The sequence below is a fragment of the Paramormyrops kingsleyae genome, chromosome 23 (assembly GCF_048594095.1).
Source record: "Paramormyrops kingsleyae isolate MSU_618 chromosome 23, PKINGS_0.4, whole genome shotgun sequence".
NCBI lineage: Eukaryota > Metazoa > Chordata > Actinopteri > Osteoglossiformes > Mormyridae > Paramormyrops > Paramormyrops kingsleyae.
This window is the reverse complement of record NC_132819.1, coordinates 17,138,773-17,159,537: the sequence shown is the minus strand read 5'-3', so window position 1 is coordinate 17,159,537 and position 20,765 is coordinate 17,138,773. Positions and strand designations below refer to the sequence as shown.

At 45.2% G+C, this 20,765-nt stretch overlaps 1 protein-coding gene across 6 annotated transcripts in view; it reads right to left on the bottom strand.

Annotated features, from left to right (window-relative positions):
- csmd3b (CUB and Sushi multiple domains 3b) overlaps nt 1-20,765 on the bottom strand; it is a 349,538-nt gene that overhangs the window by 102,062 nt on the left and 226,711 nt on the right. For all 6 annotated transcript variants that reach the window (XM_072705595.1, XM_072705594.1, XM_023811991.2 and 3 more), the window contains 8 exons: nt 19,416-19,742; nt 16,076-16,270; nt 15,194-15,332; nt 14,474-14,661; nt 14,037-14,225; nt 11,745-11,861; nt 10,506-10,721; nt 9,234-9,422 (listed from right to left, as the gene is read on the bottom strand). In XM_072705595.1, the coding sequence (XP_072561696.1) occupies nt 9,234-9,422; nt 10,506-10,721; nt 11,745-11,861; nt 14,037-14,225; nt 14,474-14,661; nt 15,194-15,332; nt 16,076-16,270; nt 19,416-19,742 (1,560 nt within the window). The remainder of the gene's footprint in view (nt 1-9,233; nt 9,423-10,505; nt 10,722-11,744; nt 11,862-14,036; nt 14,226-14,473; nt 14,662-15,193; nt 15,333-16,075; nt 16,271-19,415; nt 19,743-20,765) is intronic.

Here is a 20,765-nt window from a genome sequence, read left to right as displayed (position 1 = left end):
CACTTCCTAGCAGAAGAAAAACCCTGATTCACAGCGGGTTTTTGTGCGATAATTAATGTCCTCAAAGCTCTTTATTACTAAGGGCAGTGCAGTGAGGAGCCAGCTGGATCAGTACAGATTACAGAATGGAATAACCCATCCGAGTTACATGATTCGCTGTTTACTTAGAAACCCCGAGCTTGTGGGAGATTTCAGCCTGCCAATGAACGATAATAACCAAACGGAGAGGTAATGGAAGAGTTTGCAATTACAGAGAAAAGAAAGAATGGAGAAAACTGCGTGCTCCATGCTGCCACATAAAGGCACCCGGGACCTCTGATTTATTTAACACGCCACCCGCACTTTGCTCTGCGGCGGGAGATGTTACGGTGACATTACGGGCGTCACATTTTGAATAAATCACAACAGTTACTGCCTCCATTTAGCAAATTACCTGTCTGCTTTCTTCAAAGAACCATGTCAGCATAATCTGAATCTGTGTTTCGACAAGTCCTGCCTCTCAATTAATATTTCCCACCACTCTCTCTTGCTCAGGGAAAAAAAAAAATAAAGAATCCCATCAGGGAGGTCATGTGACACATAAAGGCTGAATCTGAGCCTACAGTGGCACCCGAAAATGTCTCTGAGAGACGAACGAAACTCTGACCGCATTGGTTTGCAAAACGACGCGCGTTTCACAGTCCTGGGCAAACAGGCAGCAAGTGAAGGCTTCAGGAGATGCTTGAGAATGCTTGGAGGAACTCTTACCCACAACCCTCTGTGCTCTTGTCCGAACCAATTTCCGTCCGTCTCGCTCATGGCACTGCTCCGGATGGGGCTACTTCAAGGTGCCTTGCGACAGGCGATTTAAAAGGAGGCCTGTTTTGAGAGGCCCTTCAGGGGAGTGACAAACAGGGATTTTAAAATCTTTGCTAGTGATTGATGCTGGAAGTGGAGGTAGCTTGGGATCCTTCAGGGATCGGGGAGGGAGGAATACTGCAGCCCCACAAGGCATACAATAAACCCAGAGCTGTTTTTTTTTTTTATTCAACAGTGTTCTGGGCCGGCCAGACATGAAAGGATCACATCGAGAAGCCACTTGTATCGGGTATCTGCCAGATACCAGCAATAGGGGGATTATGACCAACGTCCATCTTGGTTCTGACTGCACTGAAACACACTTAGGCTCTGTAAGCCTGCCCTGCATTGTGTTATCATCGGAGGTGCACCGAACAAGTGTCAGTCTTGCGCTGGTGCCTTAAGACGGGATAAAATTTCCATCTTTAGCTGCGTTCTTTCAAAGACAGAGATTCGTTCTCCTTTCGCTAGCCTCAACAGCACTGCTTCCACTAGTGGGTTGTCATAGCAACCAAAAGCATCGCCTGTGCTGAGACTCAATTGTCGTTACAAGCAAAATAAATTGGAAAAAGAAATACTATTGTTTTCATACCGAGGCAAAGGATAATTCATATTGGTTTTCTTTCAATGATGTTATTGAAGTGGTTCGCTCAAAGTTGCCACTAATAGGTTTCCTATATCAGCTGGCAGACTTGTGCCAGACCAACGTTTGATGTCTTCAAAGGGACATCTGATAAAAAAACAATGCTGGCCACTGCGGGCAATGAGAAGGTTTTCTTTTTTTTGGAAAAATCTCATTTGTCTAGTGCAAAGAAGTTGTCCGGCCTGGTGCTATTTTTGTGTCTGGTGGACACAAAGGTGAGAATCCTGCTACCAAATCCACCCGAGGGCCCTGAGACCTGTGCTGGGTCACGAGAAGAACCGCCGTCACCACGGGACCAAGCGGAGGCATCCTGCTCCAGGCCTCATTAAACTGACTCGTGGAGAGAGCGACCAAAAACAGCTCTCAGACAGAACAGGTTCACAACCTCTCTCAGGAAGACAGCGCTTTCTAGAATGAACCACCAACTGTGACCGCTTTCTAGGAGAGATATTCATACCCGCATCCGCCAACCCAAAAACGATGATCCAAATTGGGTTGAGAGAATCGTACGATCACACAGCACACCTGGTACCCGGTTTTGCCTTCTGTTTTGGGAGCGGAATCGCTTAGCACACAAATGCCCATGGTCACCTGGGACAGTCTCTGGATGCTTTCTGCCACCTGATTATACAAAGCACGAATAAACGGGGCTGAAGCTTAACATGCGGCCGCTCCCTGTAGGAGCCACCCGTGAAAAACAGAATCCGAGACGTGCCTGAAGAACGACAGGATCATTTTCACCGAGGCAAAATCCATCCGAGATGTAATTTGCCCTCCAGTCATCCATGGCAACGGTATGAATTCTTCTCCTAATGTCTGATCATTCACAGTATGGCTGGTAACTGTGGTAACAGTGTTTCATGCCTTTATGGGATGCGTGATGGACGATTACTAGTCCTACAGCTTCTGGTGTATAGATGGTAAACTGGTTTTAGCGAGGCAGGGGAAATTGTGCGCACGGTGGCGTGTTATTTTGAGAAATCGCTCCACTTGTACCTATTTGCATAATGTATTCGTAAACGCACGCAGGGTTAGTCTGTACACACGTACGAGGGCGCGTGCGTACAGAAGGTGCCGGCTCACTTGTGCTAAATACATGTTGAAAACTGAAAAAAGGGAATGAAACCCTGTGATTTATGGCTTTCCAAGGAAAACGACGGCTCTCGCGAGTGCATTAAAACAGTGGCTCTGTGGCAGAAAACAAAGCCATTTGAAATACAGCGGAGGTAGAGTGCGATTGCTCCCAAAATTGCTTTATGATGGAAAACGACCTCCTGATCCTTCTGAAGCTGGACCAATGGGAAGCTGAATCTGATGAATCTGCAATGCGGTCCTTTCAGGTCAAAAGCTAAAATTATCTAGACAGATAATCGAGCAAAAATGAATTCCGGAATACAATTCAAAACCGGCCCACACACTGCTTCTCCTGACCGCATGTGTCTGAGTTTGCGTAGAACAACAAGGTTAACTTTGGTTTTAATTTGCATGCAATTATCCAATTAATAAACGGGCCATGAATCTTTATGTCTGGGAAGAAGTACAAAGATCTTGCGCCAAGCCAGATTTCATAAATCTGATTAAGTACCTCTGAAAAACGATCTGTGACTGCTCTTCAGTGCGAATCTGTCATTTCGGCACAAGCGAGGAAATGGGGGACACTTATCAAGGCAAGAGCAGGCTACCCTGGTCATCATCTTCATCACAGGATGCGGTGACCTATGCGGTGACGGCACTGGCCGCCTGGACGCACGCAATCAGGACACAGCAGGGGACATGGCATCCGATTTCTCTCAAGAGCGGATTCCTCATGGCCGCCTAAGGACAGCCCTAAATTCTTAGCACATGACTAAGAGCATGCTTGATCATCCATGGCAGACATTACAACCTCCCCCCCCCCACTGACAAAGTGCACCTCAGCTGAATGAGGGTGGGTCACATGGTGACAGACCAGCTTTAGAAAAACCTTAACGAGGTCGTCCATTATTATAGTGCTAGCTGAATGCGTCCAGGCGCTCACTCAACCCGAACATGACTGAGATCCAGCCTTCCCAGATTCCCTGCCGCTTGACTTTTCCGTATTTACTCTCGTCGGGCATTAAGGCGGGATTATGCAGCGTGCGACATTGCCGTCTGATGTTAATCAATGGAAATCCCGTGTTATCCATTTACACCAATTAGAAGCGACTATGCGAATCGAGAGAAACAAAGGCCTTGTATGAACATAACTGGCAAGCGGAATCACATATTCCCCCTCTGCACTGCAGAAGAAGACTGATGGAAATCGAGGGTGATGGAAATTATTAATCAGGGTGATACTGGCATTACCCATACTGCACCGGGAAGATGCTCCCTAATGTGGTGCAATCTGATAGCACTGATTGGTCAAGTGCCTGATTCCTGTCACGTCATGGAGAGAAGGCGATGCGGCCAGAGGGAAACTGGAGAGGGCATGGCGTACGGCACCCTCGCTGTCGGGACTGACAGCAGTGCCGGATCTCAGGCTGGCTAATGGCAACATTACTCACAGTGCCCGACTGTCCAACAGAATGATTATAATCATTTTTACACGGGACTCGGGTAAATCCTCTGAGTCGGCCAGGAGTCTTAAATTTAAAGAGTGAATTAATTCTGCGAGATGGCAGGTGTTCAGAAAGCAGGGCAGAGAGACACATGCTCAGAGGATGGCTCCATCCGCCGTGCGTGCAAAGGCGGAGACATGAACAAGCACACGCCCACCGCCCCCCGCCCGCACCCAACCCCCGCCCGCACCCAACCCCAATGGAAGTCCTTCATCGGCTCCTCCCCTCCATCATTCCCACGTATGTCACACGCAGCCCTCACTGCATCCGAATGAGCTGGGCATGGCAGCACATCCTGTGACAGAGAGGCCCTGTTACCAGGAGATGCGCGGCAGCCCTGTAAATCACCGGCCAGCGGGGGGGGCGACCCCATGCTTTCCCGGTGCCCATACACATTCATTCGTCAGGGGGCCCGCGCACACGCTCCTGGCAAAAATGGACGCTATTTATCATAGCTCACAGTAATGCCCCCATTTCACTGAAAAAAGGCACAAGGTAACAGTCTTTCACATGACTAGCTGACGATCTGACTTCAGTTTCCTACAGGGCCCTGGTTCTTCATCGGAGAAATATCCCAGAAAATAAGGCGGCCATTTATATTGCGCAAACAACCGTATGTGAACCCGCCGTTTTAATATATATGCTAATGATATATCTTAATTATTGTGAGCAAGATATTTTGGTCCAAAAAATGAATAAAAGTATTAAGCTGCATCGTAGTTTTGAGTCCACAATGGCCAATATCTTTTTCTAGTTTTATTGGGGCAATTAGGTACTTCATTACTTTAGGGGAATGACCAATGGTTCTGCATTAATAATGAAAGCAAACTCTCTCCAAAACACAGTGTTTATGAGCTAACAGCCGGGGAACTGAGTGAATACTTCAAGATGTACTCAAGAAAACACATTCTTCACTGCAGGCATGGCTCCAATGTTTGTCTAAGTATCTCCCCGCTACTCATGTCACTAATAAAAAATTACTGGCAAAAATACAGCCTCACACATTAAAGCAACTCAAAATGATGGCTTTGATTGTTATTGCACAGCATTTAGATTCACACCTGATCTCCGAAATTCTTCATCAGGGACCAGTACTGTCACCGGGCGGATCTTCACGGGCGCCCATTTAGCCATTTAGCGCATGCTTCATCATATTTTGCCGAGATGACAATGACAATATCCATACTTCTGAGAGGGATTCATTAAGCATCGGGAGCCACACAGGCCTTTCAAAGGCTGGGTTTCAAATTTAAATACAGTTATGGAGACAGAGTAAATGAGAAGCATTAAACAAACGATAAAGGATTTTGTGCAATCTGGGCCTAACCAGAGGCGATCCTGAACCCTGAACCCCTGTCTGACGGGTTTCCAGGTCCCAAATAGCCAGATATACAGGGTCACCCCAAACCTTTCTGGGGCCCCTAAGCAAAATATGATTAAGCTAGTTGTCATTTGTCATCTTCCTTCCCATTCTGACAGGCTGATTAGATGGGGGGGGGGGGCTGGTGGCAGCTGGGCCCTAAGCAGCCACTTAGTTTGCCTTTTTTAAAGCCTGGAGTATATATATATATATACACACACACACACACATATATGTAAATATACATATATAGATATGTATAATGACACTTGAAGCTGTCTTCTGTGATGCATTATAGATACCATCATAACACATTATAATGGTCAGTATAGCAATTAATAAAGCATTACAGTATAAAATCTTCTACTGACAGTCATAAGGAATTATAGTGTGGATTATAATACTTCATAAGCTCCAATGAAGGTCTCATCTATAATGCACTATAGATACCTCTATAATGCATTATAATGGTCATTATAAACATTAAGGATGCTTTTGTACTGCTTTATGAAGGTATTTATAGTGCAGTATAGAAGAAAGCTTCATAGAGCATTCATAATGCATAATAAAAATGGCTATATGGTGTTATGCTTCTTTATAAATATTTATAGGCATGTTTATAATGCTATAAACATGCATTATAATGTATTATGAGTGTGTTTATAGATTCTTATTGGCACAGCATTCATAAAAAATGTTACTATATATATAACTTAAAAATTTCACTCTGTATTTTTAAACACCAATTTATGGTGCTATTGTAGTGGAGCAGTCACCATGCGTGAGGAGATGGGGAGATGTGATAAGCGATAATCTCCCACTCGCTCCCGGCATTACCGAAGATCTACACATGCCAGGAAAAAAGAGATCTAATTATGCAGTCCCTGAAAGAGCCCTGAAAAAAAATCAATAGAGGGAGAATTTTGGGAAAGGGGAATGTCTGATCTGGCGGCACGGGCTTGAAGATTTCAGAGGCGGGATCAATAAAGAAGGCGGCGTATCTGTGTGTGGTACGTGGGCAGCATGTTCTGTCGCGGCCGGCGAGAGCCTCGGATCCCAGCGCCCAATGGGCCAGGCCTCAGCGCAGATGGAGTCCTGCGGTTATTTCCTGTTAAACATGGCACCGTCGAGGCAGCTCGTAAGAATCCGCGTTACTGCATGTTTATGATGCAAGACGTGGAAATGCAGACAGTCTGAAGCAGGACTGTGTGCTTCGCTAAGAAGACCAGACTGTAAGTGGCAGCGAACGGCCACTTAAACACAATCACTGGCCATTATTTAAGGGCACCTGAATGAAAATGGCATTTGACTGTGGGAATAGCAGACTTCTTCCACGTGTCAACTCTAGTTTAGTACTTGTGCTGGCAAAAGTTCTACCTCATAAAAATATTTTGAGTGCTTGAGGGAGCTGATGGTGGATGATGGGATGGCTGAGGAAGCCATCAGCTCTTTGCTCTTTGTCTTATAGATTTTCCAGGGCTCATGGCTGGCCCTGGATGTGTACTGGGAATGCATACTGCGGTTTGGGAAAGAGTCCCCTTTATGGAATTTTGTAATCTGATGCTTTGTGACGGTTCCTTTCGTAGTGGTGCTTGGGTGACCACCTAATCCATGTCAGGAGGGACACTATGAGCTACTTCAGGTTTTACAAACTAGTTTAAAACTGTAAGGCTCCTGTGCTTGGCTAAATAGTTTAATTCTTCTTGTCCTCTGACTGGTTTGTTTCCTAGGTTGAAAGACTCGTCCAGCTGTTTCACATTAACATTAGTGACACATGCATGATTATTGAAGACCAATAAATACACAACAAGAACTCAGTGAAATTCAAATCTTTTTAACCGAAATGGTAGTTTACAAACCCAGTCCCAACCCTTAGTGTCCCCCCTGATATAGATTAGATGGTCACCCTAGGTGGGGCAGCCCCAGTCATCTCACCTGTATCACTCGTGACCAGGTCAACCTCACCTGGCAGTCACATGACTGTCTGCCCAGTACTAGGAATACCCCCCCCCCCCCCCCCGCCACCATGGCAATGTGCGCACCTCTTCAACACAACAATACCTGCAACATACTTTGTTTTCTTAACTTCACAATTAACGCATCTCGATTTCATCCTCACGCATGTCAAAATGGTTAATCGGTTTGCCTAAATGGATTTTTTGAAAATCATGCAATATTTTATCACATAAAGTAACTTATTTCACGCCATTGAATGGGATTGGGGTCTCACATAAACGTCACCTGCTTTGATTAATGGGCCTATGAGAGGATGATAGGAGGGCAAAGACGTTTTAAATGGAACAGAAAAAGGTCTTAAACGGAACAGAATTTCTGCATGGGGACTCAGGTTGATGTATATCTTCTTTCAAAACATATCTCCCATTTTTTAAGACATGGGGGGGGAAAACAAGATGAAACAACGTTTTTTCATGGGGAAAAAAATCGGACCTCCGTGGCAGATTGTAGTGAAATGAGAACTGAGGCTGGGCTTGCAGTGAAGGTCTTATGTCAAGAAAAAATTACCTATATTATGCAGCAGATACAATATTACATTAGTAATACCCATTAGTCTAAATCAACTTGCACTGTTGATAAAGTCTGTCTGGAGTCAGCCCAAGAGTTCCTTTTCAGTTTAAAACCTGCCATCAGTTCAGAGTATATGATTTGTGAGCCAGGGTTTTAATTTAATCCCTCCCTACTGTCCGTACATTTCGCTCGAGCTGTTTGTGTGGCTGCCATCCATGTTCGCCGCCACGCCTGTCCCTGCTTCCTGTTCTTTTTTTAACCTCCTGATGTTTGTGATTGACTGGGGAAGAACTTGAGACTTGCGCAGCTGCCTGGAATCTATCATCTATAAATTCATGCCTTTGCAAAATTACTAAAAAAACTTGGCTCTTTTTACTCCCCCCCCTCCCCTCAGGTGTACGATCGCGTTGTGCTTTTAGCGGTGCCTACTGAAGACATTTGGCGTGAGCTGTGCTTTGGCAAGTCGTTTGTTGAGAGTGACAAGCAGGCCATAGACCAAAATTAAAGCACATTACATTTCTGTAACTGGACACAAATTGCCAAGCAGTTCAAACTCTACCAAGTCCTCCATTAACACGCACCCTCTGTGTCCGGGGTCCTAATAAGGCCCGATGTTTCTTTAGCTGAAATATCGTTGTGCCTGATGAATGTCTGCGCCTACATTCATTTCCCTCTCGCTGCCTGTGGGACGCACAGATGGTACAATCCTGTAACACCCGGACATGACAGAACGAATTGTAAATTACACTCTGCTTACAGAGCCAGTGTCATAGCAGGCAAATGTACAAGCGGGTACAAGGAGGAACCGGCAGCTTTGACGGGAACACAGGCTGGAACACTGATACCACAGCGTCCTCAAAGACGAACGGAAACCAACAGAGAAATAATACATTGAGGAGAAACCTCTCCATTGTGCTTGGCTGCTCATATAACTGCACTGAGTGGCATCTTCTCCTGAGGATATTGTATCAAAGCCTACCCCCCCCCCCCCCCCCACCTGCATTTCATCATTATCATTGTGTCTGACTTGCTTGATAGTACATAACCTAACTGGTTATCTATGTTCAAGAAGCACTGTACTTCTATACCACCATGAGCAAGGTATGGGCATACCAGCAGAGGACGTAAGGTGGTCTTCTAATTCAGGAAATGCGCTTTCGAATAGATGCCAAGCATGGCTGCGGCGGAGCGTTTAATGCCTTTCGTATAGAACCGACTGGCAAGTGTCCATGTGTCGTCTCACAGGCAAACAAAGAATACAAGCAAATAAAAGCAGGTGACCACGTACCCACACACCTTGGCAGAGGTGCGCTCCACATCCGGCGGCCACCCCCAAGGCATACGACCTCTGGCGCCCCCTCTAGCCGGTAACCCATACTGCAGGAAAAACTGAGAGTATCACCAATGCCGAAGTTGTAGCCGTTCCGCCGCCCGAACCGTGGCATCCCTGGGTCCTCGCACGGTTCCAGATTGTATTCTGGGAAAAAATGAATGAGATGGGACAAGATGGACGAATGCAGAATTAGGCCTGCGCATGATTTTATGTTGACAATATTAGGCATATGTCCCACCCAAAAAATCTATATTTTCAATTCTAAAGGAAAGTAGGTTTGGCTTGTGAATGGAAAATGCTGCATCAGCAAGCTTTAAAGCTAAAGATAGAACTTAAGGTAGGTATATTATTCTGCATGAATCAGGGATAGATCCCTCGCACTCTCAAATCAATATCAGTACAAGCTACTGTTGTCAGCAATATAATATATGTCCATTATGACAAAGAACCATGCTTATCACTGGGGAAACAATCTGTCACATGACAGAATACTGGATACTAAAGTTTCTCTCACGAACTGATGCTGGGTCAGTGCCTGGAGACAAGAATTCACAGACACTTCCCATCTCAAAGTCACAGCGGAGGGTGAGCTGGGCATTCAGGCCTGAAATTTTATTTTAAAACTTTGCCTCTGAATGTTGAGCTTTGATTGGTAAGTTTGCAGTTATGGTTTTTGTACTCTGGTATACCCGGTAGCAAGGTTAGCTACCAGAGAAATACTTAAATCATTTCACATTCTATCTGGACACTGTGAAAAATGTTAGGGGCAAAATTTTACAGAAAAAATCCATAAAAATCTGTTAAATCTGATGAATAACTTGACATTCAAAATGTGTTAAGCTAGTGTATTTGTCCACCAGTTTACATTTTATCCTGAAAAAGGGTGAAAGCATCCACAGTTCTTTAGCTGAATTCTACATCCCTACTTTTCCGCTCGGTATGGAGTGCATACCCTGTTGTGCAGAAATGTAAAATAACAGTAAAAGATCAATGGCATATCTTGATTTATGTTTCTATGCAAAAATATCTCCATGAGGACTCACTGAAATGAACATCTTTATCATGTATTATTTATCAGTGATTACTAATTCAGGACATCTTGCAGCTTAAGATACTTGGATGTGCAGAGAAGCCCTTGAGTGAAATTCTAGACCCGTGTGAATTAAGGAGGCGAAAATATTCTCTAGCGCAGAGTGTGGGACCATCATGTCCGATGGAAACACCTACCAGAAAAGGTGATGTTGAACCCCTCGTACGATATGGAAAAGTCAGAGATGAAGCGTAGCTGAGCCTTGAAGTTGCCGTACAGGCCGGCGTTGATGACGGACGGCAGGTCGGACCCCGTGAGACGGGCCAGGGGCTGAGTGAAGCTGCCGTTCTCCGTGATCAGCAGGTAGTCATGGTGATCTTCCAGATGAAAGGTGTGAAAGGTGAACTGGACTCCTGTCGAGAGAAGACAGAGGTGAAGGTTCCGGCAAAGTAGTTATAAACTCTGAGCATCTTGCAGTTGTTTTGCTGAAACTATTACGTTAAATTGAAATTGAATTAGTTCTAGCAAGGGACAGAGCACTAATAATGTTCCATCATACGTATGAGAGACATAAGGTCATTTAAAATAACATTTTTTATTTAAAGCAGAGTAGCAACTCCATTTCCATTCTGGACACTTGATCCGAGGGGCACAGTGATTTTCCGTATTGAATGCATTAGCAGCCACGGAAAATGAATATTCCTGCCTGGGAACTTTCAGTATATTGAACTTGGAGCCTGAATACTGACATTTCACAGAGATGTGTCGGGGAACGGTATCAGAATCTGTATTCAGGGTACCTGCCTGGGAGGTGGCAGGTGGTGCTATGATCACAGGTGAGAGAATCCACACCTTATTTGTCTCTTAACTGTCAGTGCGGTCTGTTTGACTCATATTGAAAACCTCTTACAGGATTAAGGTATGGTGTGATATTTCCACCAATCAGATTTCAGCACCATCTGGGAGACATTTAAATACATGAAAACAGCGGGTATGGCTGCATTTACAACTGTTTTTCCCATTGAACCAAACATGTCCCGTGATCTCCATAGTGTCTAATGTCTTTGCGCTGGCTTGGAAACTTGCCACTAATAATCTGAGTCATCAAAGGTGCTCACCTATGGTACGTGTCCAGTAACTTCCATACTGGCTTTTCAACCTACATACAGAACAATGCGAACGGACGGTGCTTAAACAGTCCTTAAACTTCAATCAATATAAAAAAGTAAATGCACTTACATTAAATGGCTACTCAATAAAAAGTGCTCTGAATATGATACTCCCTCAAAATATGAGAGCTTGTTCCGATATCCTCCTACAATCAGCAGGAATCATCCAGCCATAATCAGCAGTAATCACGGCCCTTTGTGAGGCTTGATAAATGGACAGCAGGTGGAAGAATACGGTGGGGAGGGGGGATGGGGGGTGTGCTCTACCTTTCCCATGGCTGACTTCCACAGTCCAGGTGCAGTTCAGGGAGTTGGGGTACATTTCAGGGTATCCGGGAGACAGGATGGTCCCACGGGGTCCCCTCACATCTCCTCCACAGAGAGCTGGGGGGGGGGGTGCATGGAGAAGCATTATGTTGTATGCAAGTGCTGTGCATGTTTGTGCTGGCATGACATGTTATTATGAGACTGTCTTTGGGAGAAACACAGAGCTGAACCACATGACATGTAGACTGAACCACATGACAGGGAGACTGAACCACGACAGGCAGACTGAACCACATGACATGTAGACTGAACCACATGACATGTAGACTGAACCACGACAGGCAGACTGAACCACGACAGGCAAACTGAACCACATGACTTGACAGCGAGTGACAGATTTCAGTAGAAGACTTTCCACTGAATACATAAAAATAGCTTTGCAAAAAGAGGTGCGTTAACATTCCTTTCCAAAGATAGTTCTTGTTTAGCACCATCTTCTCTCCAGTTTTTCTTGTTTTGTTGGATTAATAATGAATGGCATCCAGATACAGGGGAGAACATCTTCGAAACGTTACCACAATCCAACATTACTACTTGATTATCTCCCCTCTCTGAAGACTAGCTCCCATTTAGCCTCGAGTTAGTGACGGCTGTTGTTCGATCCAGAGCGATGTACTGTATGCTCAGAAGCTGCCCGGTGAATGTCGGCCATTTTGTGGGCCACTCTGCCCTTTATTACGAGAGCTCAGTGCCCCTACGGCATGCACATCCCTGACGTGTGTCCTGTGGAGTCGCTTACAGGGTGATGACAGGCTGGGCTTGCAAAAACCTGCCCCTCGGATGCCTGATCTCGCGTGGGGATCAGTTCCCATCAGCCGCAGCAGCGATCACACTAAATTGCCTTTCTGATTTTCCTTTTCAGACAGCCTAATGGCTTGTGCTGAATTGTATTGCCTCAGTTTGGCTAAATCTATAAAATCAAAAAGGAGACGCAAATTACTTAAAAAGATTCATCAGACGAGACGCGACTCCCCTTCCATCGGCTACAATTTACCTGAGATGTCACCGGCTCAGCAAAACAGCCACAGCTTTGCAAACACCTCGGTGCTCACAATCCACACTGGCAATTTCACGGCGGGGATGTGCCACTGGCCAGTGACAGGCACTTCACTGGAAACACTGACTTAACAGATTAGCTGCTTCTTGCAAGATGACTCTGTCACGTACTACGTGGGTGCTGCCTGGACAGATCCGCCGCTCGTTTAGAACAGCTCTGATTTAGTTTCAGGTGTTTATTGCTGGGGGGCATGATGTGGACTTGGCCTCACACCTCCAGGGTTGTGGTGATAACTTGTAGCCCCTACTGTGTGTGTTTGAGTTAGCATGCGCTAACCACACTCGTGTGTCACACCTCTGGGTCCACAGTCCTGCAGCTTTGCTCCATGGGTGTCTCTAAATTGGCGTATGTGCGGTTCCTGTGATGGGCTGGCATCCCATCCAGGGAGCGCCTTGCTTCATACCCTGCCCTGGCTGGGACAGGCTCCAGGCTCCCCACAACTCTGTACTGCAGGAGCAGTTACAGAAACTAACCAGTATTTCAGATGTCCCTGTATAGCTATAAGCAAGTGCTGCTGAGTTTTTGTCCTCAGCAAGCTAACCATTAGTAACGTGTTTAACGGGCAAAGACATGGACACTCATCAGAAGTTAAATGAGCATTTTCCGACAATTGTATCTGAAAATAAAGCTGTCAAAACATGACCTTAACAAATAGCAGTAGACAGTTATATATTCAGTCATAATAATGCATGTATGGTATATTGTTTTTTGGATTATCCGTATAGAGCTTTGCTGTTCTCTGACAGAGAGGTACACTATGTTTTTCTCCTTTGATATGTTCTCTAAATTGGAAGTAAGTGCCAGTGCTGTCTAAGGTGAAGGTTCAGGTGAGGGACATTTCCGAGCCTCACAAATCGGCTTCTATATTACTCTTAATAATCCCATTGAGACTATGTCCAGCACCCTGAGGTCCACAGCTAAATGACAGATATCGATCCATTGTTGTCTTGAGGGAAACATCATTATCACTTTTTATGGGGCAAAGCTTAATGTTATCTTACTCTTTCTCCTTCTCACATTTTTTTGCTGAATAAAAGTCCAATTACTTGGCTTCGGGGCAAGGTAGGATGTGTTTACAGAGAATGAAGATGTCTGCATTTTTATCACTCTGATGCCTGAGCGCCCTGGCAACGAATCTGATTCCTGAAGCCACATGCGGAGTATTGGAGACGCACCGTCGCACGTGGGCAGCGGGTGGCTCCACCAGTGATTCTTCTCGCACACTAGGGGCTCCTCGTGGTTCAGCCTGTAGCCGGGATCGCAGCCGAAGGAGACGGTGGACCCGATGGAGAAGTCCTGGCCGTAGCGCAGCCCGTTGACTGGGATTCCTGGGTCTAGGCAGGAGTAGGTATCCACAGTGACACCTGGAAGGGATACATAACCCCTGAATCAGCACACTGCGCAGGTCGATTACTCCCATCTTAAAACATTACCTGTGAGTGTTACTGTGAAGCTAATATATTTTTTTCATATTGTCATGTTGTTATACTGGAGCAGCTACACAGAAATGATTGAAGGACAGTGTAAAACAAAGGCTGCCAGTGGGCGGACCCGTGCTGCAGCACTCAGACCAGCATCAGGGACCAAGGCCAGACGTGGCCACTTAGCTCACTTTCATAGTAGATCTTGAAGCCGCTGTTGGAGCGGCTGTTATCTGTGGTGAAGAGCAGGTAGAGGTGGTTGCTGCTGCTGAACAGGAACTGGGGCACCTGGGTGCCGTTGAAGGAGCCGATGAGTGGCGACAGAACGTTGGGTCCATCGTGAAGCTCCAGGAAGTCGTAATTGAGCTCCGTCTGAAATCTGCCAGGGTTAAAAGATAATGGACAACGGACATAATTGTTGTTATATACATCTATATATAAATCACATATATACCAACTTATACCAATGCTAAGACGAAGTGTGTGTGTGTGGATTAAGTTTATATTACATTGTGGGGACAAAATGTCCATTTTTCAGGTCCCTACAAAGATCTGTGAATGCAATCAAAAGACTAAAAATGCCACAAGTCTTGTATTTTGTTTGGTTACTTATGGTTAAGGTTAGGACTGGGTAGGTGTTAAGGTCGTCATGTTGGGATTTGAGCTTTCCGCATAGAAATGAATGGAGAGTCCCCACAAAGATATAATTACAAACCTGTGTGCGTGTGTGTGTATGTGCATATAAATCACCACAATGAGGCCAGGCAAGGAAAGAGAGGCAAAGAGCAAAAGAACGAATGTTTCGAATAGTCCTGAAACTCATTTAAGCAACAAGTATAAATAACCTGACCTTTATCACGCATCATCAGGACGGTTGTAAGACGAGGCCTGTATCGATAGGGAATGCGTACCTGTCGAAGGTGATCTTGATGGAGCGGCCTGTCTCCGCCTCGACGACCCACTCGCAGCTCAGGGAGTCTTTGTAATACCCCGGCCACCCGGGGGACAGGATGACGCCACTGGGGGCCGAAAAATGGCCCCCGCAGGGGGCTGCACAGAACAGAGGGATAAAAATAGAGAAGAGTTACTAACATCACCTTTACAGAATCCACAGTGTGGCTGCAGCACACTGTGAAATACAGATGGTGGCTGAGGTCAGGTATTGCATTTATATCAGATGGTCCTTTCACACTTTCCTAGTGACTCAAATTACAGCACATAACATTAAACAATAGGAAAATAACTTAAAGCTGAAAAATTGCATGGTATTAATAAGGATCGAAGGGACCAAAGAAACAGCAACATTTCATATAATATAACTTAACACGCTAGTGTATGGCGGGCCTAGTCGGTTTCTGAAAGTATTAGGAAAGTTTTTGCAGTGGATTTGCAACGGAAAGTAAAAATTTAATATTTTTCAAAATGGTAAATCATCAGCATTTCTTCCTCAGAACCAACACATGTCATATATAGAATTTTAATGTTTTTCTTCCATCGAGTTTAACTTTCCTAAGATAACATGCCCATATTGCAATATTTACAAGGAATGAGAATCCCCATTGCCTCCCCTATGTAATCTCCAGTTTCCCATGAATTGCTGTTTTTTAAACTTGAATGAAAGTACCACAGTAAACACGAGGAACAAGCAGTGAAAACCAGCCATCCGGACCCAGTGCGGCAGATGGTCCGCGACTCTCGTTCCCGACTCCGTCTCAGACATGCCTGCTGGGTGAGAATGCTAGTTGACCATGTAGCCGAAACCTGTTTTCAAGTAGAGTCATCATCACCGTTACCTTCGCATTTGGGAATGGGTCCGCTCCACATCACCATGCCGTTGTCTAACTCGCAGGTGATGGTTTCCGCTCCCTGGGTCTTGATGAACCCCTCCTCGCAGATCACAGAGATGGAGCTTCCCAACTGGAAGCTGTCTCCGAAGCGGCGGGCGTTTATAGGGATTCCTGGATCGGGACACTCATTGTGGCCAAAAGCTGAAATTATGTAAACAGAGCAGAGAATTGCATGATTTTTCTGGAGCACAGTGAGTTTAAATGCAAGAGGTAGTAAGATGTCACGTTGGCCTTGTCACAAATTAATAAGTGCAATGGAATATATTGCGATAGCAGCAGCATTAACACGAGTTAAGAGAAATGAGGCTCATGGTTTTCATTACGAACGAAATTACGATAAACGAAAAATCTTTCAAACATCTAATATTTTTTATTGTTAAAATCCAAATGGTAGCTTAATGTCAAGAAAAATGAAGCCAGGTTTACAGCCTTATTCATTGTCAGTTATGAAACCATTATTGTTGCATAAGAAAATTAGAAAGTCAAATGATGTACAATAAATCACATTTTATTTCATTATTTTGACATCGCATTGCCGAATTACTGCACCGCTCAACAATCCTTCACAGAACTTTCTGGAGCTGACTAATGTGAAAGGACCTGAACCGTCGAGATGGGCTCATCCTCCAAGCTCCCACCTCACCAGCCCCCGTCATGATGTTCTTAAAAATAACTGATTTCTGAAGGAGTAATTTTCTCGCTTCTTTGGCTCCCTCACCACCACACGGTATCCAGAGACAGGGAATTACAGCACCGAGTGTTATATAAACACATGGCGGACACCAACTCCTAGCTGTTTCTGAAGCTGACACCTAAAAATTAAATAAAATAAAAAATACCTGCAAGCTCAATGGCAGCCAACTGCAGTAACACCACTCTGTGTCAAATTGTGAAGAATATATATATAGATACTGCCTCAGGGCAAAGTACACAGTGGTAGAAGTGGCAAAATGAAATAGGCTTGTGACCAGAAGGTTGCTGGTTCAGGCCCTAGGAGATTTCCAGTTCAGGACCCCTGCTGGGGTGCTACTGAACATGCAAACATCACAGAAGTGGCTTAAACCCCCCACAATCCATGATGCATATTCGGACTGGGTCTATGTGGGGCACACAGCTACTGTAAAGTGACTGGAGGCTCGATCAAAAATAGTGTTTGAGAGCACCAGGTGTCTGGTAGAAAAAACGAGTTATTTTTATAAACCCTTTCTTTCAAAGCAGGTTCTACTTCATCTTCATATTCTATGACGTATCCTGCAGATATGTTCGAAAATACACAAGACGAGTTCTGAAAATTTTTACATTTGGGCTAGAATCGGGGTTTTGAGACACCTTCTTTCTACGACAGCGCCGGATAACTGGAATCCTGGAGGACGACTGAACCCTCCAAAGGTTTGTGGTGCAGACGCCGTTCTCCTTGACTGCCAGCAAACCCCGTTTTGGGGCCTGACAGCCGGTGTCTGTGGACCAGGTGCACGTCGCCGAGGAACAAATGTAAGACGGTCATCCGATTAACGCGTCCAAAAGCCCCATGGGGATACGGGACACAGCAAGCATGCTTTGCCTAAATATAGCTCTGACTCTACTTGGTGCTACGCTAAAGCCAGGAAGCCGGTGGCGCTAAATTCCCTTAAACGTCACGCTAAAGCCAAGCCGACGGATGCGAGTCTTCAAATGAGGGTAGAGCCTTGAGCCCCATGTGACACTCGTCAGAGAAGAAATCCAGCAGCAGTCAATCACGCATCTGACAGCCCCTCTACAGACGACATGAAACAAGGCTGTGATTCGCACAAGCGACCAAGGCCTTACAATGTCCCTAATGACTTGTGCGTGATGGTCACAGAAGGCAGGCTTTTTTTAGGCACTGGATGAGTTGTCATGACATTTCATGTAACATCTATTACAGACTGTGTGTTGTATACTATAGTGATAGATGAGTATTCTCGTGGTTATTACAGAGCCACGTGCTACTGTGCAAAGCCAAATTATGTTGACATTGATCAAAACAATCTAAAGGATCACTGTCAATCCAGAATTTGGAATTCATTTAGTAATTTAGTAATCTATCCATCTTTTATACACGCTTGTCCTATGCAGGGTCTGGAGCCTATCCTGGAAGCAACAGGCACAAGGCAGCGAATAACCCAGGATGGGGCGTAACCCAATGCAGGGCTCACACACACAGACAACCTGGGAACTCCAATCCACCTTAGCATGTTTTTTGGACTGTAGGGGGAAACTAGAGTACCCGGAGGAAACCGCAAGACGACACGGGGAGAACATGCAAACTCCACAATCATGGAACCAGGGCCTCAAATCCTGGTCCCAGAGATGTGAGGCAACAGTGCTCACCGTTGCGCCACTGTGCCATCCCATAATTTAACAATAATAAAATTAAATTTATATTTTATAAACGTCAGTATTATATGCTACATGCATAGTGTAGTCGATATTACTGCCACAGCTGGCTTCAAATCGATTCTCAGGCTAACCCTGGGAATCACTTGAACAAAAAGGAAAAACAAGATGTATCATAACCACAGCAGTTCAGTGCTGAAATAAACAGTTTGAATAATGCCTAATTTGATCCTTGTGTTATTGTGAGTTATTGTGCATCACAAACACAAAAGTCAATTTGAGAGTTGATAGAACTGCTAAATGAGATACACATGTTTTCTGTGATTTCCTCTGCATCAGAATAATTTTCAAAAACAAATGAATGTGAGGGCCATGAGTCCTATTCTATTTGTGAGGACATGCCATTTATTCCGAGAGAACAGTTGAGCAGCGTATGAAATTCTATAGTGAGGCTGTTTGCAAATTGCCAGCTTTCTGCATTTTAATGATGCTATTCGGTCATCGAAAGTTGTGTTTAAAATGGTGGTAATGATAGAAATCGATAAAAAAATTGTAATTCCGTGAGATAAAGTGCTACCGTATTTTTTTTTTGGGATTCCACATGTGAAATCAGGCCAGCCGTGGATCCCTGCAAATCGGCAACACAGAAACATGGAGGTCAGCGGAACGGGGCAGCTCGAATTGTGAGAGCAAGAGCCTGGCCGCATTTCACAAAGCCAGGCGTCCCCGAGAGATGCACCTGGGAGGAGACGACAGGAAACACCTGGCAGCTGCCTGGCGGAGGCCTTTGTTTGGTGTCACACTCTTGAAAACTGAGGCCACGTTGACACTGCTAGCTTGACAAGCCCCACGCCGCGCCATCGCGCCACGCCACTCGGCACGCCACTCGGCACGCGCCCCTGCCACGCTGGTTCCACAAGCTCGCACTCACTGTTGTAGGTGATGTTGAAGCCGCGGCCTGACATCGAATGATCCGCCTGGAACTCCAGTCGCAGGATATTGGTGTTGCTGGTGAGGTGCGAGGGCACCTCGGCCCCGGAGAAGCGGCCCAGCACGGCCGAGTCCAGCAGCTCCCCATCCTTCACCGTCAGGAAGTCGTAAGGGGCCTCCAGGTCGAAGTCGTTGAAGGCCAGGTGAATCCGGCTGCCCGGCTCCGAGATGATCAACCACACACAGTTCAGGTTGTTCCCGTAACCCTCAGGGTAATCGGGTGACAGCACCGTTCCCATCGGAGCGGTGAAATTCGACAAGCACGGAACTGTGCAGAGAGGACGATAACACGGATGAAGACACCTTGAACAGGAGCCACCATCTTTTAAATACATATTTTTGTTCTCACACGTGGAATCATCTCGCTGCTTGTCACACGCCTTTGTGCATCCCCAGACTTTTGACTTTATCTCGAGTTGGCTGTATTAGCCCCCTCTCAGCTGTTTAATACGCCAACCTGTGAGCCTCCTATGTGCGTGTGAAGGGGCCGGCCGTGTTTATTTAGCATGATGCCTGGTAAGTGGGGATGCAAACCAGCTGTGTAAACAGTGGCACCATTACTGCACTCCAACAGCCTGTCGATGGAATTATGCAAATTAAAGTGTTTGAAAAAGGTCTTATACATATATGTTACACTGATAATTGGTAGATCAGACTGCATGACTTCATCATTTACACCCCTCCTGTATTGAGAGGTTTTTAATTGGTCTGTGAATGACTGTATTGTTGCCTGGCAGGATCTATTTCTGTATAATCCGGTTTAATCTGGTTCTTAAACCACCTAACTAGGCCGGTTAACCGGCCTAATACATGGAAAAATTAATCCAGAAACGTGACCGTGAGTCTGTCAAGTGTTATTTCCCAAAATAGCAATGATTCTGCGTGGAACATTTCATTATAGGGGCACGTAGTCACATGTCACATTTTTATTAATTCAACACATGCTTCTATGCAAAACTACATTTTTTTAGAAAACAGGGTCAGATAATCCCTGGTACACTTAGAATTAAGAGCCAAGGCCAAGAGGTGAAATAATTTTGGCAACCCTGGGATTCGAACCAGTGACCTTCTGGTCACAGCGTCCTAATCTCCCAAGTGACACACCTCCCCCATGAAAAATGAGACCATAGTTTATATTAAAAATATTATATTTCAATATATAAGATTATGGAAAAATGCTGAATTAAATACTAAATTAAATACTAAATCATTTAATCTATGGCTGTCAGACTGTCTGACGTTTAGACAGCTTTCTATTATTCTGAGGGTTCTCTCTGTTGCACCTGTACCT